Source organism: Festucalex cinctus, chromosome 1 (genome assembly GCF_051991245.1).
Source record: "Festucalex cinctus isolate MCC-2025b chromosome 1, RoL_Fcin_1.0, whole genome shotgun sequence".
NCBI lineage: Eukaryota > Metazoa > Chordata > Actinopteri > Syngnathiformes > Syngnathidae > Festucalex > Festucalex cinctus.
The window spans coordinates 20,414,680-20,432,517 of NC_135411.1; the positions used below are offsets into that span (position 1 = coordinate 20,414,680).

The window sequence follows — 17,838 nt, forward strand, 5'->3', positions numbered from 1 at the left end:
ACGATATGGGAATTTTTAGTTGACATTTTAAAGATTTATCGATGTCCAACACTGTACATGTACAATTGTTTATTTTACTAATATGTCTATTTCAGTAGGTTATTGATAATAAATGAACCAATTGTTTCATATGACAAATGAATAAGGTGAAGAAATGCATACATTTGAATTTTAAACTGCTTTTAGGAAAAATATTGCTCGGTGGGCGATGACTTCAGCAATTCACTGTCTTTATTTCACATTATTTACAATCAGAGTAAAAAACCAGAAAAGAAAAAAAAAATGTCCTCATGTTTTCTCCTCTGACGTCACTCACAAAAGTGCACCTGTGCATTCCAAGGACTTTTCTACACCGTGAGCCAGCAAAGTGACGTTAAGTAACAGCAAATCACAGAAATGTGTGACTTTTACGTCAGTAACTACCACACACTCGAAAAACGGTTGAGTCAAACGTGACGCAATTTGAGCCAAAAACAGATATTCAGATAGTTGGGTCAATTTGACCTGAATAGTGGATGGGTCCATTTTTACCTAAATTGCGCTATTTTTGAACCAACATTTTTGTTTGAGTGTGTGATCTTTTTCTGCTGCACGTTTTTTTTTTTTTTTTTTTTTTTAACCTCTTGAAGCTCCCTTTCAGTGTCTCATCTTCAGTGCTTGACAAAAGCAAACATAAAAAGCTGCACTTTTTTATTTTTAAATAAAGCTGGGAAAAAACAGAGGACAATACCAATATATACACATCGTACAAAAATAATGAGAACACATCCAAAGTCTAAACGGCAAGAAGTCGATTCTTATTGTCTTGGAATGATGAGCCAAAAAAAACAAAAACGAATGGTCAGTCACATTATAAGGTCTTGAGCATTTTTCTGCGTGTGTTCACGCCGGTCGACTACTTGTTTGAGTCTGTGAGCACGCGGTGGTGTCGACCACACAGGAAGGATCTTCTCTGGGGGTCCCCTGACAGCCCCCGTCCACCACGATGGGCTCCTGTTCGTCCAGCTCCAAGTCCGGAAGGTCGTCGGTGGCCGGCGGGTGGAGGGCGCCGTCGCAACACGAGCACACCTGGATGACGACAACATGTTGGATGAAGGACGCATACGGGCATACTGGACACTTCATTAGGTACATGCGCACCATCAGATCTGAAATTCTACTATTGAAAGGGACAGTGTGTATTTTTTAAACGCCATCTAGTGGTGAACTAATAATTAATTTATATATATATATAAAAAAAACATTATTTCAATAATATGCAACACATGTTCTCACATCAACATACATTTAAAAAAATATATAATCTATAGGTCTTGTAATTGCTAATTATATTTCATATGTCACTTCTTACAGGAGGCTGACATCTTTCGCCGCTATCTTTCTGTTACGGATACCAGAAGAAGAAGAACTTTGCAAACGTAGTCTGCAGCTATTGTTGGACCCAATGAGTTGACTGACGCTTACCTTCCACGGCTGCCTCTCACTAGCTTCTCCTGCTAGCCGCTCTAGTTAGCCGCTCCAGCGAGTTTTTGCTAGCCACTCTTGCTTGTTGCTGACGCTACCTCCTGCTTGCTCACTCCATATAATAATTGGTGATAGGCTTGTAAAATGTGGTGTCTTAAAAATGGTTGCATTCTATTAGTTCACCACGAGATAGCACTAAATAATACACACTGTATCTTTAAAAGTGAAAGTACATAAAAAAAAATAGAAGAAATACTTGGTTGTCGACTATAAAAAATTTCTCACACCTTCCAATGCACGAGCAGAGGAAAACAATTAGAGTGCTCCCCAGTGGCGAAGTTGATATATTACACTTTTTATAATGTTAATTAAAAAAATATATTTAAAAAAATGACGATATCCGATACTATTATACTATATGTAGGTGGATATTTTAATTAATTAGATTTATATAAATTATTGGCTATTAATCAAACTTATTCTTGGGTTTTGTAAAACAATGTGACTTATTGCTTTGAAATATATATATATATATATGGGTGATTTTTTTTATTTTTTATTTAAAAATTATTATTTCATCTTGGTTAGTCAAATTAAAGATTGGGTTTGTGTAACTCTGTGAGAGGATCATTTATTTATTTATTTATTACTACGAGTATAATCTTTTCATTTAATAAAATACTGTGTATGTATGGCCATTTATTAAATGTATTTTATTTCCTTAATTAAATTAATTGATTTTTGTTTTATAATCCAGACAGGTGACGTTTTTTTTATTAGCATTTTTTAAGACAGTATTACATGGACATATATTATTAAAAATGAAAAAGGTATACACAAAGTTAATTATTATTAGTCAAATTAATTGATCTTTTTATGAAGACATTTTTAGTATTTATTTTTTTAACTATAGTATTAAAATATGTATGTGTGGTTACTTTTTCATATCTATACAGTTTTAGGGTTGAATATGATTATTAGTAAAATCCCTTTTACCGGTAGTTTAATCGTAATTTTTTTTGGTTAATAATAAAATCAATTTCAGCATTTTATAAAGAAAGGGATTTTTTTTAATTTTATTTCTACTTATTTTTATTAATAGTGCTGTGAGTATTTACTCGAGTTAACATATCGTTGCTGCTATGTGAAAAACACTTATGTTCTTTTTTTCCCTAAGATTTTTACATTTTTGGTATGTCTGCTTTCAGTTGCATCCCAAAAACATAACAATGACAAACATGAAATAAGTGTTTTTCACTGAGCAATATATTTTAATTAATGAACAAATAATGCTTCAGCAAAATTAGACTAAATTAATTACCACATACCAAACTGCAACAATTTAATCATTGACATTTAAATGTATTTATTTAAATCCTTCAATATTGTTCTTTGTACTTTGTTTTCTTATATGATTAATATTAGTGTGCTGTTGTAACATGACATGACATGACATGACTAAAGCATCGATCCAAATCTCACGTTGCCATCAGTAACTGACTCTCGGGTGATGCAGCACGTACCTTGACATCCAGGACTTTGGGCAGCCCCCCCTTCTTCATCCAGGGGTGCACCTGCACCAGCTCCTTCTTCTGCTCCTCGGTGAAGCTCGGCTGGTTCTTCTGCATCAGCCTCAACTTCTCGCGGTCCTCCTTGAGAACCTTCTGGATGTCGCTGTTGACAAAAATACAAAACACATCTCACTGAACTGCCAACGTTTGTACAGCAGTGAACGTGCGTGCTCTGACAGTGGTTGCACGTCGTTTTCAGGTTGAGCAGAGTCATTGCAGTGCAACTTGAATGCCACCAGGGGGCAGCAAGCAGCCATAAATGGGGGGTAATTTTCACTTTTCATTGTGATGATTGCAATTTGCAATTGGGGTTCAAAATAATCTTTGGGTTTGAATTGGCTCCAAGCCAGTTTGAGATTTTCAAATGACAGTTTTAAGAGTTAGTTTGAAATCAGAGTCAGGTTTTCAAATCATGGTTCCAATTTAAGGTTTTAAAACAGGTTTAGGATTTCAAACTACAGTTGTTTTCAAATTAAGGTTTCAAGTCTAAAGTTAAGTTTCCAAACTGGAGTTTTAAACTAGGGTTTCAAATGTGGGTTTCAAGTTAGGTATAGGGTTTCAAATTTGGGTTAACTTTTCTAATTATTGTTCCAATTCAAGGTTTGAAAACAGGCTTAAGATTTCAAATTACAGTTATGTTTTCAAATTAGGATTTCAAATTAAGGTTTTAAACCAAGTTTAGGATTTCAAATTACAGTTAAGTTTTCAAATTAAGGTTTCAAGTCTAAAGTTACGTTTCCAAACTAGAGTTTTAAACCAGAGTTTCAAATGTGGGTTTCAAGTTAGGTATAGGGTTTCAAACTGGAGTTAACTTTTTTTCAATTCATGGTTCCAATTTAAGGTTTTAAAACAGGCTGAGGATTTCAAATTACAGTTAAGTAATCAAATTAACGTTTCAAGTCTAAAGTTAAGTTTCCAAACTGGAGTTTTAAACCAGAGTTTCAAATGTGGGTTTCAAGTTAGGAATAAGGTTTCAAACTGGGGTTCACGTTTCAAATTATGGTTTAAATTAAGGTTTTAAACCAGGTTTAGAATTTCAAAGTACAGTTAAGTTTTCTAATTAATGTTTCAAAACAAGTTTATGGTTACAAACAAGAGTTAATTTTTTAAATTGTGGTTTAAAATTGAGATTTCAAGATAGGATAGCGTTTCAAATGAGGGTTTATGATTGAGTTAGGGTTTCAAACAGGGTGAGTTTCTCAAAATAGGGTTCGAAGACAGGATTAGCATTTCAAATGAAGGTTTCAAGTCTAAAGTTAAGTTTCCAAACTGGAGTTTTAAACCAGGGTTTGAAGTTAGGTATAGGGTTAACTTTTTTCAAATTATGGTTCCAATTTAAGGTTTTAAAACAGGTTGAGGATTTCAAACTACAGTTAAGTAATCAAATTAAGGTTTCAAGTCTAAAGTTAAGTTTCCAAACTGGAGTTTTAAACCAGGGTTTCAAATGTGGGTTTCAAGTTAGGTATAGGGTTTCAAACTGGGGTTAACTTTTCAAATGATGGTACCAACTCAAGGTTTTAGAACAGTTTCAGGATTTCAAACTACAGTTAAGTTTTCAGATAGGAGATTTTAAGATAGGATTAGGGTTTCAAATTAGGGTTTATAATTGAGTTAGGGTTTCAAACAGAGTGAGTTTCTCAAAATAGGATTTGAAGACAGGATTAGCATTTCAAATGAAGGTTTCTATCCAGGGTTAACATTGCGAGGATTTCAAGCCCGAGTTTGAGTTTAGGTTTCAAGACAGAGTTAGGGTTTCAAATAAGGGTTTTTGTCAAAGTTATGATTCCCAAATCAGATTGCGGTGTCAAATGAGCGTGTCAAAGCAGCATTCAGGCTTCAAATTGCACGTGATGACTTACCGCGAGGGCAGCTGGTAGGTCATCATGACTTTGTCGTCGGCCTTGGCCATGAGGAGCCAAACGGGATCCTGGAGGACGTAATTGATGAAGCGCTCGCTCGGCTCCATCTCGCTGCCGCTTGAGTGACCTTTCACCTTCTGGCTCTTCTGCGACGAGTCGACGCTGCCAAAGTATTTGCTGCTGTTGCTACCTGGTGGCCCAACACAACAATCCAGTTGCTGGGCAATCTTCATCGTACAGACAAATACTTCAACATTCATACATGATTTGTAGTGAATAATTTTGAGACGAATTACAACTCACTCACTCACTGCCAGCCCAGTTCAAATGGATTCTGACGTGTCTAGCCGTCAAAGGCAGTGACTGAGTGAAGTGAAACGGGATCATTTGGGCCTCCGCCCGAACCCACCTGCCCCACTTCCGGAAATTCCGCTTCCCGAAGCGCCGCTGTTGGACGTCCTGCTGTTAGACGTCCTGCTGTTGGACGTCCCACTAGCCGAGGTCCCGCAGCCGTTAGAGCGAGAGTGCATGGAACCCGAAGTGGCCGAGCCGGTGCCCGAATACGAATCCTCCTGCAGGATGATGTCCAGCATGTCGCTGGAGGACGAGTTGTTGTCGCTGTGGTTGCCGTCGCCGCGAGAGCTCGCCTGGGAGACAACGAGAGACACACACAAGCACGGACGTTGAGTGGCAGAGTTGACATCTCGATGCTGCATCCTCAAAAGACAAGCCAATGGAAATACATTGGTTGCTGCTTTTAGTGTGTGTGTGTGTGTGTGTGGGATTTTTTTTGTACAAACTTCTTGACTGATTTTTCATTGTATACATAAAGGGCCCGTCCATCTACTAAGTATAAAACAACCAAGTAGGGGGTGGGTAAAAATTGTGTGCCCACATCTGAGTTTTCACATTGACAAATGTATAAAAATAAATAAATGAATAAATAAATGAATTTAAAAAAAAAATAAAAAAAAATAATTGTAAAATATTTTATTTTAAATAAATCAATAAATGATATTAACACACTGTATAAATATTATATATTAAAAAAAAAAAAAGTGACATAATTAAAATGTATTTTGTAATTTGCAATAATTACAACTAACCATCATTTAACAAAATAAAAACAAATTGTTCAATGTGCAATTGTTCATTTTACTAATCTTGATTTTATTTACATACAATTTTATTTACAATAAACTATTACAAAAATAAATCATTTGGATAGATTATTCATTATTATTCTTAAATCATCACATATTATTCATGTGCGATACTACCTTTTTTAGACCAATACGAGTGCTCAACAAGAGTAGTCACCGATACCAAGTACCAACACCACTAGTGCGTTTGACACAAAGTTTCCCCCCCAAAACAATAATAGCTAATTTTAAAGAAAGACCAATATACACAGTAATATCGCATTTTTCCTTAAAATTACCCAAAATTAACAGAAACTTTCTATTTTTCTAGTTCCTGACCATAAAAGAGCCACTTTGAAAAAAGGCCTGGTATCGGTCTGAAACTGGTACAGTACTTAGTATCGGTACTCCCTCGTCCCTAATTATTAATATTAATGAATCTTTGTGAAAAGACACCTAAAACAATGCATCAAATACTACAAGATGCTAAGTGATAATGCTAAGTGGGCCAAATTTAAAAAAAAGAAAAAAGAAAAAGGAGTGTGCAGACCCCCGAACCATACATTGACCACTCCTACTACGGTTAAAATGGCGCGGAGGTGTGAACATCACCAGAGTCCCCAATAACACCACAAAAAAAATTGCTGTTTTTTTTTTTTTATTAAATTAGGTCGTCGTAGGTGTCAAAGGCAAACACATTCATGTCATAGATTAAAGTAGCAACACCACCACCGTCAAATAATTGACAGACAGATCATCTATCAGCACACATTCCTTACCGTGATAACATCTCTAAATAAACATTGTCTGGCCATTTTCACAAGTGCTGACGATGCTATTCATCTTAATAGCAGCAGAACATCCCACTTTAAATATGCCCACCAGGAGTCGACAAAGTTGGAGTGAGATGGGAAGAATGAAATGAATGGGATTGGACAAGGATGGAAGCTTTTCGGACGGCCAGCCTACCTCGCTGCTGCAAGCCCTCAGCCTAGAAGAGAATATGCCTTTATCCCAAGACAAACGCTCACAGACATGGATCGTGCCCTCGTAATACAACGGTCCAGGTGGACCAAGGAGACTGAGAGATGGCTAAAGGGTGTAAGGCATAATACATCACGTGTTAACACCCATATGGAGCTCGGGACCAAATTTGGCTTTTACACACGGCATAGAGGTAACATGCGAAATGCTTGGGGGAATCAATTTGACATTCACTTTAGTCAGAGCTGATGAGTTTTGCACAGGCTCCGCAGGCCCAATAATGATGACTTGCAGGATGGCACATATAGACAGAGAGCGGGGGGGTACAGTGCGCCCCGCTATATCATCCTATATCATCTCTCCACTAAAAGATAATGGATATATAGCTTTAAATCAAAACCAATTCGCCAATTGAAATCGGTTTTCCTTACACTCCTAACAAGTACGTTTACAAGGTGATTAAAAAGTGTCTTTTAACTTTTAATGTGCTTCAAAGTTTTTAAACGTGAGAGGTAAAACTTTTTTCTATTCACCCCCCCCCCCCCCTCTCTCTCTCTCTCTCTCTCTCTACACTATAATTATGTAAGTTCCTTTTGGACGACCAGAATTTACAATATTTATTTATTTATTTATTTATTTAAGCAAAAACTAGAAGTTGTAGTGCAGCATGTGCACAGTTAGTAGGACAACCATTTATTTTTTGGCACAAAACAAGAAAATGTTTAAATGAAAAAAAAAAAACCAACTAAAAAATATTAAGACAAATAAAAATTATTTGAAACTAAGTAAATAAAATAATTATGCAAGTTCCTTTTGGGTGAAACAAACTATTAAAATAGTTATTTTAAAATCTAAAAAAAAAAAAGGTACAAATGTCTACATTTAAAAAAACTAAAAAATAAGTACCGGTATTACTAATAGTTTTTTATAATTATGCTGATTTTGCAATTGTGGAGTGTAATAATTGAAATTGTAATTGAATTTTGATCAATTACACAGCCCTTCCTTCCCTATAATGGGTGTGGACACGATGAAGCGGGGTTCACTGTATTAGGAGATTTGGGGGTGGGAAAAAGTTCCATTGCTTGCCTACCTGATTCAGCTCTTTGGCTTGACCCCCGACCGCTCCTTTCTCCCGTTCGGCCGCGTTGCCGCATTGTCCTCCAGGGGGCAACGCCGCGCCGTCCTGCCGGTCCCCGGAGAGCTCCAACTCCAGCAGGTTAAGAGGAGAACTGCAGCGGGACTGGAAGAGCGGCGGCGAAGCAGACTGCGGCGTGGAGGCGCGAGACTGGCCCTCCGCCGGGGCCTTGGGAGCTTCCGAAGTCGTCGAGGGGAAGTAGAATGAGGGCGTCACGTAGCCCACTTGAGGGGTAAAAGGGCTCTGGGGGTTTAACGGGGCTGGAGTCATTATGGACGCCTGTCCTGGAAAGGTGGCTTGGGTGAAAGGCTGGGCCTGGATGGGGAAACCATCAGTCCCTGGATGGTACGCTGGGTGTAGCAGTCCGGGACCCAAGGGTTGGTAAAGGTAGTTAGGCAGCACAACAGCCATGATGGGGGCCACCAATGGTGCTGCGTAGGGGGAATGAGGGACCCCTAGTTGGCAAGGAGGAGCCCCTTGATTGTCACCAAAGCCTTGTAGAGGGGCGCTCACACAGGGAACTACAGAAGTGTCTCTGGGGAAAACCTGGAGGGGGAAGCCAGGGTATGCTACGGGAAACATGGACTGCGATGCGTCCGAAACGGACCAGGATGTGGGGTTCAGGCCATGGTTCAGGGGGGGGCCTCGCGGCTGGTGGGGTCTCGGGTAAGACGCGGTGCTGTCCGAGGACTCAGTCTGCTTGGCTCGCTTGGATTTGGTCTTTTTGTTGCGTGCACCGCGCCGCGCCACATTGGGATCGGACCCCGGGCTGCTTTGCTTCCCAGGCTGGGCAGCTGGCGCCACTGTGAGGGAGGAAATTAGCATCGAGTCAAGTAGGGAACACATTTTGAATGGAACAACCACAATCAAGGTAAAGCTGGGGTATCGGGCCGAATATGATCACAGCAAACCTGTGGTGTGAGGTGTTATAAGAGTGATGTTTCTTCCCTGAGGTCTTCCAAAAATGGTAGGGTCAATAATCGTAGAGGTTAAATCTGTTCAATATTTACGATCACAAAACGTTGTGGGTCAACAATCGTATATGTTAAACCTGTTCAATATGTATGATCACAAAATGCTGTGGGTCAATACTTGTAGATGTTAAACCTGTTCAATACTTAAGATCACATCATTGCGGGTCAAATTTCGTAGATGTTTAACCTGTTCAGTAGTTACGATTACAAATCGTGGGTCAATCATTGGAGATGTTAAACCTGTTCAATATTTACGATCCCAAATCCTTGTGTGTAGTGAACACTAAGCTGAGCTGAGCTACAGAATATGTGCAAGTGATGTGAGATGAAATAATGGCCAATTAATCGAGCTACGTACACACATGGCGATAATCAGGCCAAATTTGAGCCTTTTCTCTCATTCAAAATCAGCAACGGTCCGAATATCAGACATCTATCAAATGATTATCCTGTGTGATTATTCTGTGTTGTGGAGTAGGGCAAGAGTGATACTCCCACCTGATCTGCTTGGAAAACGGGCGGAGCTAACAATCGTAAATGTTAAACCGGTTCACTATTTCCGATCACAATTCCTTTTGACTCATTCAGTGCCGTTGACACCTATAGACGTAAAAAAAAATCTATTTTAACTGGGCTGGCAGTGAATGAGTTTGTGTTTAATACAGAGTGTTTAATACAGAGCTTAACCAGATTGTCATTGTAAATATGCCAAAGGACATCAGAGAGGAAAAGAAAACACTCAATACTCCTTAAACCACAGCATAATCACTCTGGATAATCTTTTTTTTAATGTGCTTACTTTGACTATAAATGGTCAAGTCATAAATCAGCCCATTTATTGGTATGTGCGATGTTTTTTTTTTTTTTTTTTTTTTGTTACCGTCTGTGTTCTTTTCCCTCTGACGCTCCAGGTACTGCGAACAATTTGCTTTGAGGGTGGTGAGCCGGCGAAGTTCCTTGAAGCGAAACAGGAAGGCCTGCTCCTCCTTCTGCGTGTGGGCTGCCAAAACCTGCTTGGTCAAACCCAGTTTCCTGTACGACTCCCGTTCTTGGCCCCGAGGTGAAACGGCCAGAGACGGAGCCGCCTGCGCCGGGTTGTGGCTGCATTCTGCCGCCTCACCCGCCCCTGACACATCCTCTGTGATCTCTGTATGGATGACAGAGGACCAAGAACTCGTGTGAGTCCACGTAAGATGATATTGATTGAGTTCATATGCACAGTGATAGTAGACTGGAAGACAGTGGAAAGAACGTTGGACACAAACTTATCCACAACTGAACTTGCTCACATGCACACACACTCAGAGAAGAGACAGAGAACTCTGTAGGAAGCACAAATGCATCAAGTTGATCCTGTGATCAGAATTTCTGCACGACATCGTATCATAATTAAGTGGCTTTTGTCTCATTATTACCCTTACTCCTTGGATTTGATCACATCATCAACATGCAAATGTGCAGTGAACAATTACATACATAAAACGCAGATACATTTACAGTGCTGTGAAAAACAATCATCTCCTCGATTTTCTCCTTTTAGTGCATATTCCTTTAACAAGAGTTGAAAATGGCATTTTTACAAAGACGATGAAGCTTATTATTTTAACAACCATAAACACTGGCGCCATGAGGTAAGAGTGACCCATGTCGCTAAGCTGATTTTGGGTGCAATCAACTCCTCTTTACAACAAGCAGCAGTTTTGCAGAACGTGAACAATTCTTAAAATAAAAAAATAAATAAAAAATGTTTATTGCCACTCCCATTTGATGTTTACTGTCAAACTAATTATACGTTGTCCTCACCGCAAATAATAAGAATAAAAAAAGACTATATATGGGTGTCACTGTAATAAAACCCTAATAAAAACCCTTTAACACATTCTTTATCCTCTGCAAAGAAACACTAATATTACTGTGGGTTACTAAGGATTAGTGACTATTTCCTGCACCTAAGTGGCCAAGGCACACTCTAGGAGGAACAGCACAATATCCATTGAAGTTAAGTTATATTTAAAAAAAAAAAAAAAAAAAAAAAAAAAAGTGACAAAAAACATATTCTTTCTATTTTATGTTGTCATTACTGCATGTACAATAAGTACAATATTATTATACAAGTACAATATTGTGTTTCTTGGGAGTCTGTAACGGTTAATGGCATTTCAATTCATTTAAAATGGAGAAATGATTTGAGATGAAACTATTGTGAGCTACAAGGTCAGGTAAATTCAACTCAAGGCGCCACTGTATTGCAATAAAAATAATAATTCAAGCTATTTGGAATACAGAATAATTAATAATATTTGTACTTAAAATTAGAATTTCCTAAATAGTAATTATGTAATGTTTAACAAAAAATAAAACTACCGGTAATTTAATTATTACTTTAAAAATGTTGAATCAATTTAATAATAAATAAAATATAATATATATATAAGTAATTCTAAATTAGGAAATATGCATCAAAAGAGGAAAAGCGACAGGAAATCGATCCTTTTCACGGCACTGTACCTGATTCTTGCTGAGGTTTCTTGTCCCCAACATGCACTATGGTGCTACTGTAGCTACACTGGCTGGTGATGGACACCACACTTTCTGGTTTGTTAGGTAAAGGTAGGGGCAGCGAAGTGCCCACTACCGCTCTGGCCGCGTCACTGGGCTTTTTATCGGGGTCGTCCAAAGTGGAGAGACCGGACTGATCCTTCAACAAGGCCGGTTCTGCCAAAGAGAACAGAGAACAAAAAAAAAAATACTGACATGGGACTGCCGTTCTGGAGAGTCTGAGAAAGAAGAAGATTTTAAGCAGGGATGTCCAAACTTTTGCCACTGAGGATCAAATAGTTGTAAAAATGGAAGGAACGTGGGGGAGGGCGGGGCATGTTAAAACAATTCAAGATACTGTCGGTCAACATTGAAACAATCCACCCATTTTGGACAGCAAATAACATATTTAGTTTTGATGTACGAGCATCAATGTAACACCTAACATTTAAAAAAATATGCCTCTAATATTACATTTTAATCATTTTAAATACAAAAAATAAGAGTAATCTCTGGAAACATTAAAAATTACTTACAAGTTTGAATAAAAATTTGTTTCATTCAATTACTTTTTACACTTCAAAAGTACTAATTTGAAATTTGAAATAAACACTTCTAGTTCCGCACAAAATTCTCATAAAAAATAATCTATTTCCATACTATTTTCGATATATGAACGGAAATGTGCATCATACATTGCTGTAAGATGATGCAGAAAGCGGAAATATGTTGCATGTGCAGGCTGAAGTTCCACCTCCATATTCTCAACCATCCAATCACAACTGATGACGTCATAGCCAATTAGAAGTCTGCAAATCATTTTATTTTAAGCAGAAAATACTATCCATAATAGTATAGCATGAATATTATTTATTGAATTGTAGTGTCTCCAATGTCTGTGTAATCACATCAAAATAGTTGCCCACGCATGTCACAAGGTGGAAGTTCCACCCATGTTCAATAGATTCACTCAATCAGTGACAATGCGCTACAATACAAAATAGCATGAAAAACTCATTTAACTTTTTTTTTTTTTTTTTTACATTAAAAAATGTTTTATTTTTTATAATTTAAATCTGAAATAATTCACCTCAAAACATTCTTTAAATAAAACGTTTATATCCTGTCACATTCAATAATTTTAAATTTCAAGTTAAAAAAAAAAAAAAATCTGTGCTCTTACAATATTAAATAAAAACAATGGCGTGATTTCTTCTAACAATCTACATTCTCATTTTTAATTTAAAATAAATGTGAGCTAGCCTGTTCTTGTAACCTTTTAATGCAGGCTGTTTGAATTTTATTATTTGACTATGCGTCAGACTGAATGATAAAAACATGCAGCCGGGCTGCAAGTGGCCCCCGGGTCAGACTTTGGACACCCTTGCTTTTAAAAGTAAGAGTAAGAAAGCCTTTGAAAGACGACTTTCTAATGAGAGGGCTAACGTTTACGGAGGCGACGCAGTGGGACATACCTTGAGAAGCCTGCATTGTGGTGCCCACTTTGAGTTTGTCCTCATCAGAGGACGTGGTGTTGCAGGAGGATTGGCATTTCCTCTTCAGAGCGAAGGGAACATTGCAATTCTCCAAGTACCTGTGGTGAACGATAAGAATAATTACGGATGAAATTAAACCTTTTTTTTTTAAATGTTATTATTGGCAGCGATACGAGTCTATCAAAAGTTGCCTAGTTTGTACCTGACAACACTGTCCAGACAGCTGATCTGCTGGTAGGAGTAGCCCATCTGGTCATTGAGAGGCATCTCATCGTGAGAAGAGGACCTGCTCTCCTCCATCGGCGTGGGGCTCTCCTTCCAGCTGAGGGGGCTGGCGGATAAGTCCTTGGGCCGTACCACTGCCAGGCTCTTTTGAGCAGAGTCCACTAAAGAGACGATTTAAGGGGTGACTGCAAGGCAGGATCGCTCTTACTGTCAAAGCAGAGCGGAATTCTGGACTTACTGTTGTTAATTTTCTTGCACTGTTCCTGGTGCTTCTGAAGATGGATTCCCTTACAGATTTCATGGAAGGTTCGCTACCAAAGAAATGGGAAACAAAAGTTAGAGTCTATTCAATTTGACATTCCGACTGTGTAAAGTGGACTCAAACTCACCGGCCGGGCTTTGCTGTCCACGTCTTCCTCCTCATCGGACTCTTGATGGAATTTGTTGGCGTTGTTGAGGCTCTCGCTAGAAGAGGTTATGCCCAGGAGGTGGTCGGTGCTGTTCAGACTCCTGTAGCCGCTGGAGCCACTGTTATGAACCGGCTGAAGGAGAAACAAAAGACGTCAGCAACACCTGCATCAATAATGTTTAGCTTTCCTACAAGAACGCCAAGTCATATGGGCATTACGGAATATAGACTGGACCGAGTATCCAGACTAGGGATGTACTGATTCCACTTTTGTGGCACCAGTCCGAGTCTTTGGTTTTAAGTAGGGCTGTGGAATTAAATCGAAATTCAATTACAATTTCAATTATTACACTCTACAATTACAAAATCAACATAATCATAAAAAAAACAAAAAAACTAATTTTTGAGTTGTTTAAATTAATAAATTTGCACCTTTTTTAATTTTTAAAATGTAATAAATTTTCTTTCATCCAAAAGGAACTTGCAGAATTATTCTGTGTCAAAGAATTTTAGTTGTCTTAATAGTTTTCATGTTTAAATATTTTTTTTTTTGCATCAAAAAATAAAAAAATAAATGATAAATATTATTAGAAATATATATTAGAAATTATGTTTGATCCAGTAGGAACTTACATAATTAGCGTATTTTTTTTAATTGGTCTTAATATTTTTAAATCCTTAGACATTTTCTTGTTTTGTACCAGAAAATAAATAACCGTTACTTCAATTATTGCCATTTCAATTATATGTGATTATTATTTTTTTCCGTAATCAAGCAGCCCTAGTTTTAAGTATCTGCTGATACAGTGCCCCGATCTGATACCTCGTCAATACATCAAGAAAGCAAAAAATAAGTATACAAATTGTGTCAAATGAATATAGAAATATACATACAGACATGTCTAATGTGTATATACAAAAGGTTAGGGGGAGCACTAGCCCAAACAAAGCATGACATTGTGTAATCAATAAAATAAGATATCACTGTTATTATTTGGCAATGTCATTATACCTTCAGATTATTTAGTCACCTTGTTAGCCTTAAAAAAAATAAAATAAAAAATAAAAAATAAAAATAAAAATAAAAAAAAAATAAAAAAAAATCAGAAAATGAATAAAAACGACCTTTTTGCCCTGATCAGCTGGAAATCACATAATCGAGAATCGTGGAACATCCCTCGTTTTTCACTGTGATCCCGGGCAAGTTGACATTCAACTACCATCCACTGAAAAATCAATTGACTGAGTAGTAAGCCTTGTGGAACCTCCTTTCCTTTGTGTTCTCACCTGCAGGAGGAGCCTGTGGATCTGCTCAGTGATCTCCTGGATGTCCGAGTCCATGACCTTTGACTCGGAGCCAGCCGAGAGCGGGGCCATGAACACATCCTCGTTTACGGGGCCCCTGGGGTCCAACAAATTAAAAGGTTTAGTAAACAGAGTGCCACCTAAAACTTGGTGACATATTTTAGCAGTGGAGGGAAGGAAGTGAAATACTTTGGTATTGTATTTAAGTAGATTATTGAGCTATCTGTACTGATTTGTAATGATTTTAGTCACATTCATCATTAGCAAAGCTATGGGAACATGTTCATAATGCATTTGTTTTACCTATTCACAGTATGAGTACTACGTAAGGAAATAAAACAACCATTTTGTCCAATCTTTTTTTCCCCACACAAATATCTGTACTTCCACTTAAGTACAGTGTAAGTACTTTTGCCATCTTGGTATAATATTCTTCAAAAGGCAAAAACTCACGTTCGCACTTTGTGTCTCCCGATGACAAAGGAGACCTTGCGACTCCAGGGGTTGACGAAACTGGACCAGCTGGTGTCCAGGATGACGTATTCGCCGTTGCGTGCGCAGAATCGGATCGACGAGTGGTCGAACGGCTGTCCTGCGTACTGGAGGACTGGATGTGGAGAGGGGAACATCACATCACTTTTTGGCAGATTTGACAGGTTTTAAGAAATTATTGAGAGATTGATTACATTTATTCACATGTACACCCATATACAGAAACCATCAACCAAGTACTAATAAATACAAAGAGTAGCCCTGAGGAGGAATTAAAAGACATGTTTCATCTAATCTAAAGAAGACACAAATGAATATGTTACTTGTGGTTAAATTGGTTTTTGGTCAAGTACTCACTCTTTCTGTGAATGGCCAGCATGATGGGTCTGTCATTAGGATGCAAGTGGAGAAGGACCTGACTACCAATCAGATCCTGGGGGAGGTAACCCAGGAGAGGAACCGCTCTGAAATACACACAAACGGTACATTTACAACAGAGTGACAGGCAGAATCATTAAACGTGCCCCCCCAAAAAAAAAAAAAAAAAAAAAAAAAAACACCTGCCACCCTAATGAAAACATGAACTATAGAATATGTATGAATGGATAAATAGAACACGCCAACCTCTGATAAAAGGTAAGAAAGAAATTCAAACAGTTTCCTGCTGTGACTCAGAATAGAATTGAAAATTGTTATGAATGTCTGTCTTACCGTTCATCCACATCCTGGAACACGCAACTTGGGGAATGCGTCGTAGTGAAGACGCGCTTATCCGTCGGAATCCGGGGTGCTATCAAAAATGAAAACATGGTTAAGGTTACTGTGCAGTAAAACAGTGGTGGAAGCACCAATTGATAACAATCTCAATTCTAATATTTGTACCATTAAATTGTATTCATTTATTTTAAATAGTCCACTCTCTTCATTTTGTAGAGTTTCTTTGGGCTGCACTGTTTCCAATGTTTATATGTCGACGTCCTTACCGTCATAACCCGAGTGAACCCTCTCAGCCAGGAGGAGGCAGCAAAACTGGTCCTCAGCATGTGCTGCAACTTGGACCTTCATCAGGTACGGAGTCATTCGGAACGGATAGTACTGCAGGTCGCCTTTACACTCCTTACCGCCACTGGACCAACAAGTTAAAAAAAAAACGGGGAAAAGAACCATTGAACAAAGACCATTAGTATGGAGGACCAAAGGTGTCAAAATTAAAAATAAATAAATGAATAAATAAATAAATGAATGAATAAAAGTAAAAAAAAAAAAAAAAAAAAACGGACAAAAATATAATTCAAAAATTAATTTAAAAAAACTATATATAAATGAAATAAAAACTAAAAGTAAAAATAAACACAAAAATAATATAACGAGATTAAAAAAATAAATATAAAAATAAAAGTGGAAATAAATACAAAAATAAATATATAAATAGAATTAAATACCAATCAATAAATAAACATGCTCTGCTCTCACATTTATTTATTTCATGCTGTCAAGGCTCTGTCAGCACGAAATGTTATTCAAATGAGGGGGCGGTCCTAAGCGAGTCTTGAGTTGGACTCCGCCGCTGCAAACTGTTTTTCAATGTTCGAGTGAGCGGGTCGTTGAACAAGGAAGCTTCACCAACTTGCAACTGGAGAGCTCCAGCAATGGACGACTATCTTGTCCACTGTCACAACTTGTGACTTGAGTTTATATTTATTTTTTGCATTTAATTTTTGAATTATATTTTTTATATGTGTTTTAATTTTCACTTTTATTTATTTTTAATTTTGGCAGTTTTGGTCCTCCATACATTACATGTGCCATGTTCATCCGGCGTAACAATAATTGGGTATATAATAATCATGGATTTGGTTTCTCACAATCAAAATTAGAAACCTTGGGTATACACGGAGCCCACTTAATTAACAAAAAGATGCCCTTGGCATGGAAACGTTATTATACAGAACTGTGGCTTAGACAAAGCATCTCATTAGCGGTGACGCGCATATGATGTCACAAAGTCAGTCCAAAAACACATCCGGAAATGGAACAAAGGCATGACTAAAAATCACAAGCAGCAGATGGTCCGCTACCAAGAACGCCGAGCCGGCGCCCACCCACCTGATGCGACAGAAAAAGGACTTCTCCTGCATGCAGTCAGGCAGCGATGACTCTGCAATGGGAAAAGGGGCATGTTTTAATTCAGCGGTAAAACGATCTTGCAACTTCGCCTGTTTTTGCTCCCCCGGGGCAGGT

At 38.0% G+C, this 17,838-nt stretch overlaps 1 protein-coding gene across 3 annotated transcripts in view; it reads right to left on the reverse strand.

Annotated features, from left to right (window-relative positions):
* Positions 1 to 213: 213 nt before the first annotated feature.
* The window catches only part of per2 (period circadian clock 2), a 34,711-nt gene continuing 17,086 nt past the window's right edge, over positions 214 to 17,838 (reverse strand). Inside the window, exons 7-24 of one of the 3 annotated variants that reach the window (XM_077521966.1) lie at positions 17,704 to 17,755; positions 16,581 to 16,723; positions 16,309 to 16,387; positions 15,955 to 16,061; positions 15,559 to 15,712; positions 15,088 to 15,202; positions 13,781 to 13,933; positions 13,630 to 13,702; positions 13,369 to 13,552; positions 13,146 to 13,264; positions 11,641 to 11,847; positions 10,013 to 10,279; positions 8,114 to 8,961; positions 7,006 to 7,128; positions 5,304 to 5,541; positions 4,895 to 5,084; positions 2,988 to 3,138; positions 214 to 1,068 (exon numbers count right to left, since the gene is read on the reverse strand). In XM_077521966.1, the coding sequence (XP_077378092.1) occupies positions 883 to 1,068; positions 2,988 to 3,138; positions 4,895 to 5,084; positions 5,304 to 5,541; positions 7,006 to 7,128; positions 8,114 to 8,961; positions 10,013 to 10,279; positions 11,641 to 11,847; positions 13,146 to 13,264; positions 13,369 to 13,552; positions 13,630 to 13,702; positions 13,781 to 13,933; positions 15,088 to 15,202; positions 15,559 to 15,712; positions 15,955 to 16,061; positions 16,309 to 16,387; positions 16,581 to 16,723; positions 17,704 to 17,755 (3,389 nt within the window). In that variant the 3' untranslated portion in view covers positions 214 to 882. The remainder of the gene's footprint in view (positions 1,069 to 2,987; positions 3,139 to 4,894; positions 5,085 to 5,303; positions 5,542 to 7,005; positions 7,129 to 8,113; positions 8,962 to 10,012; positions 10,280 to 11,640; positions 11,848 to 13,145; positions 13,265 to 13,368; positions 13,553 to 13,629; positions 13,703 to 13,780; positions 13,934 to 15,087; positions 15,203 to 15,558; positions 15,713 to 15,954; positions 16,062 to 16,308; positions 16,388 to 16,580; positions 16,724 to 17,703; positions 17,756 to 17,838) is intronic. The other 2 variants (XM_077521982.1, XM_077521974.1) reach the window with 2 other exon arrangements.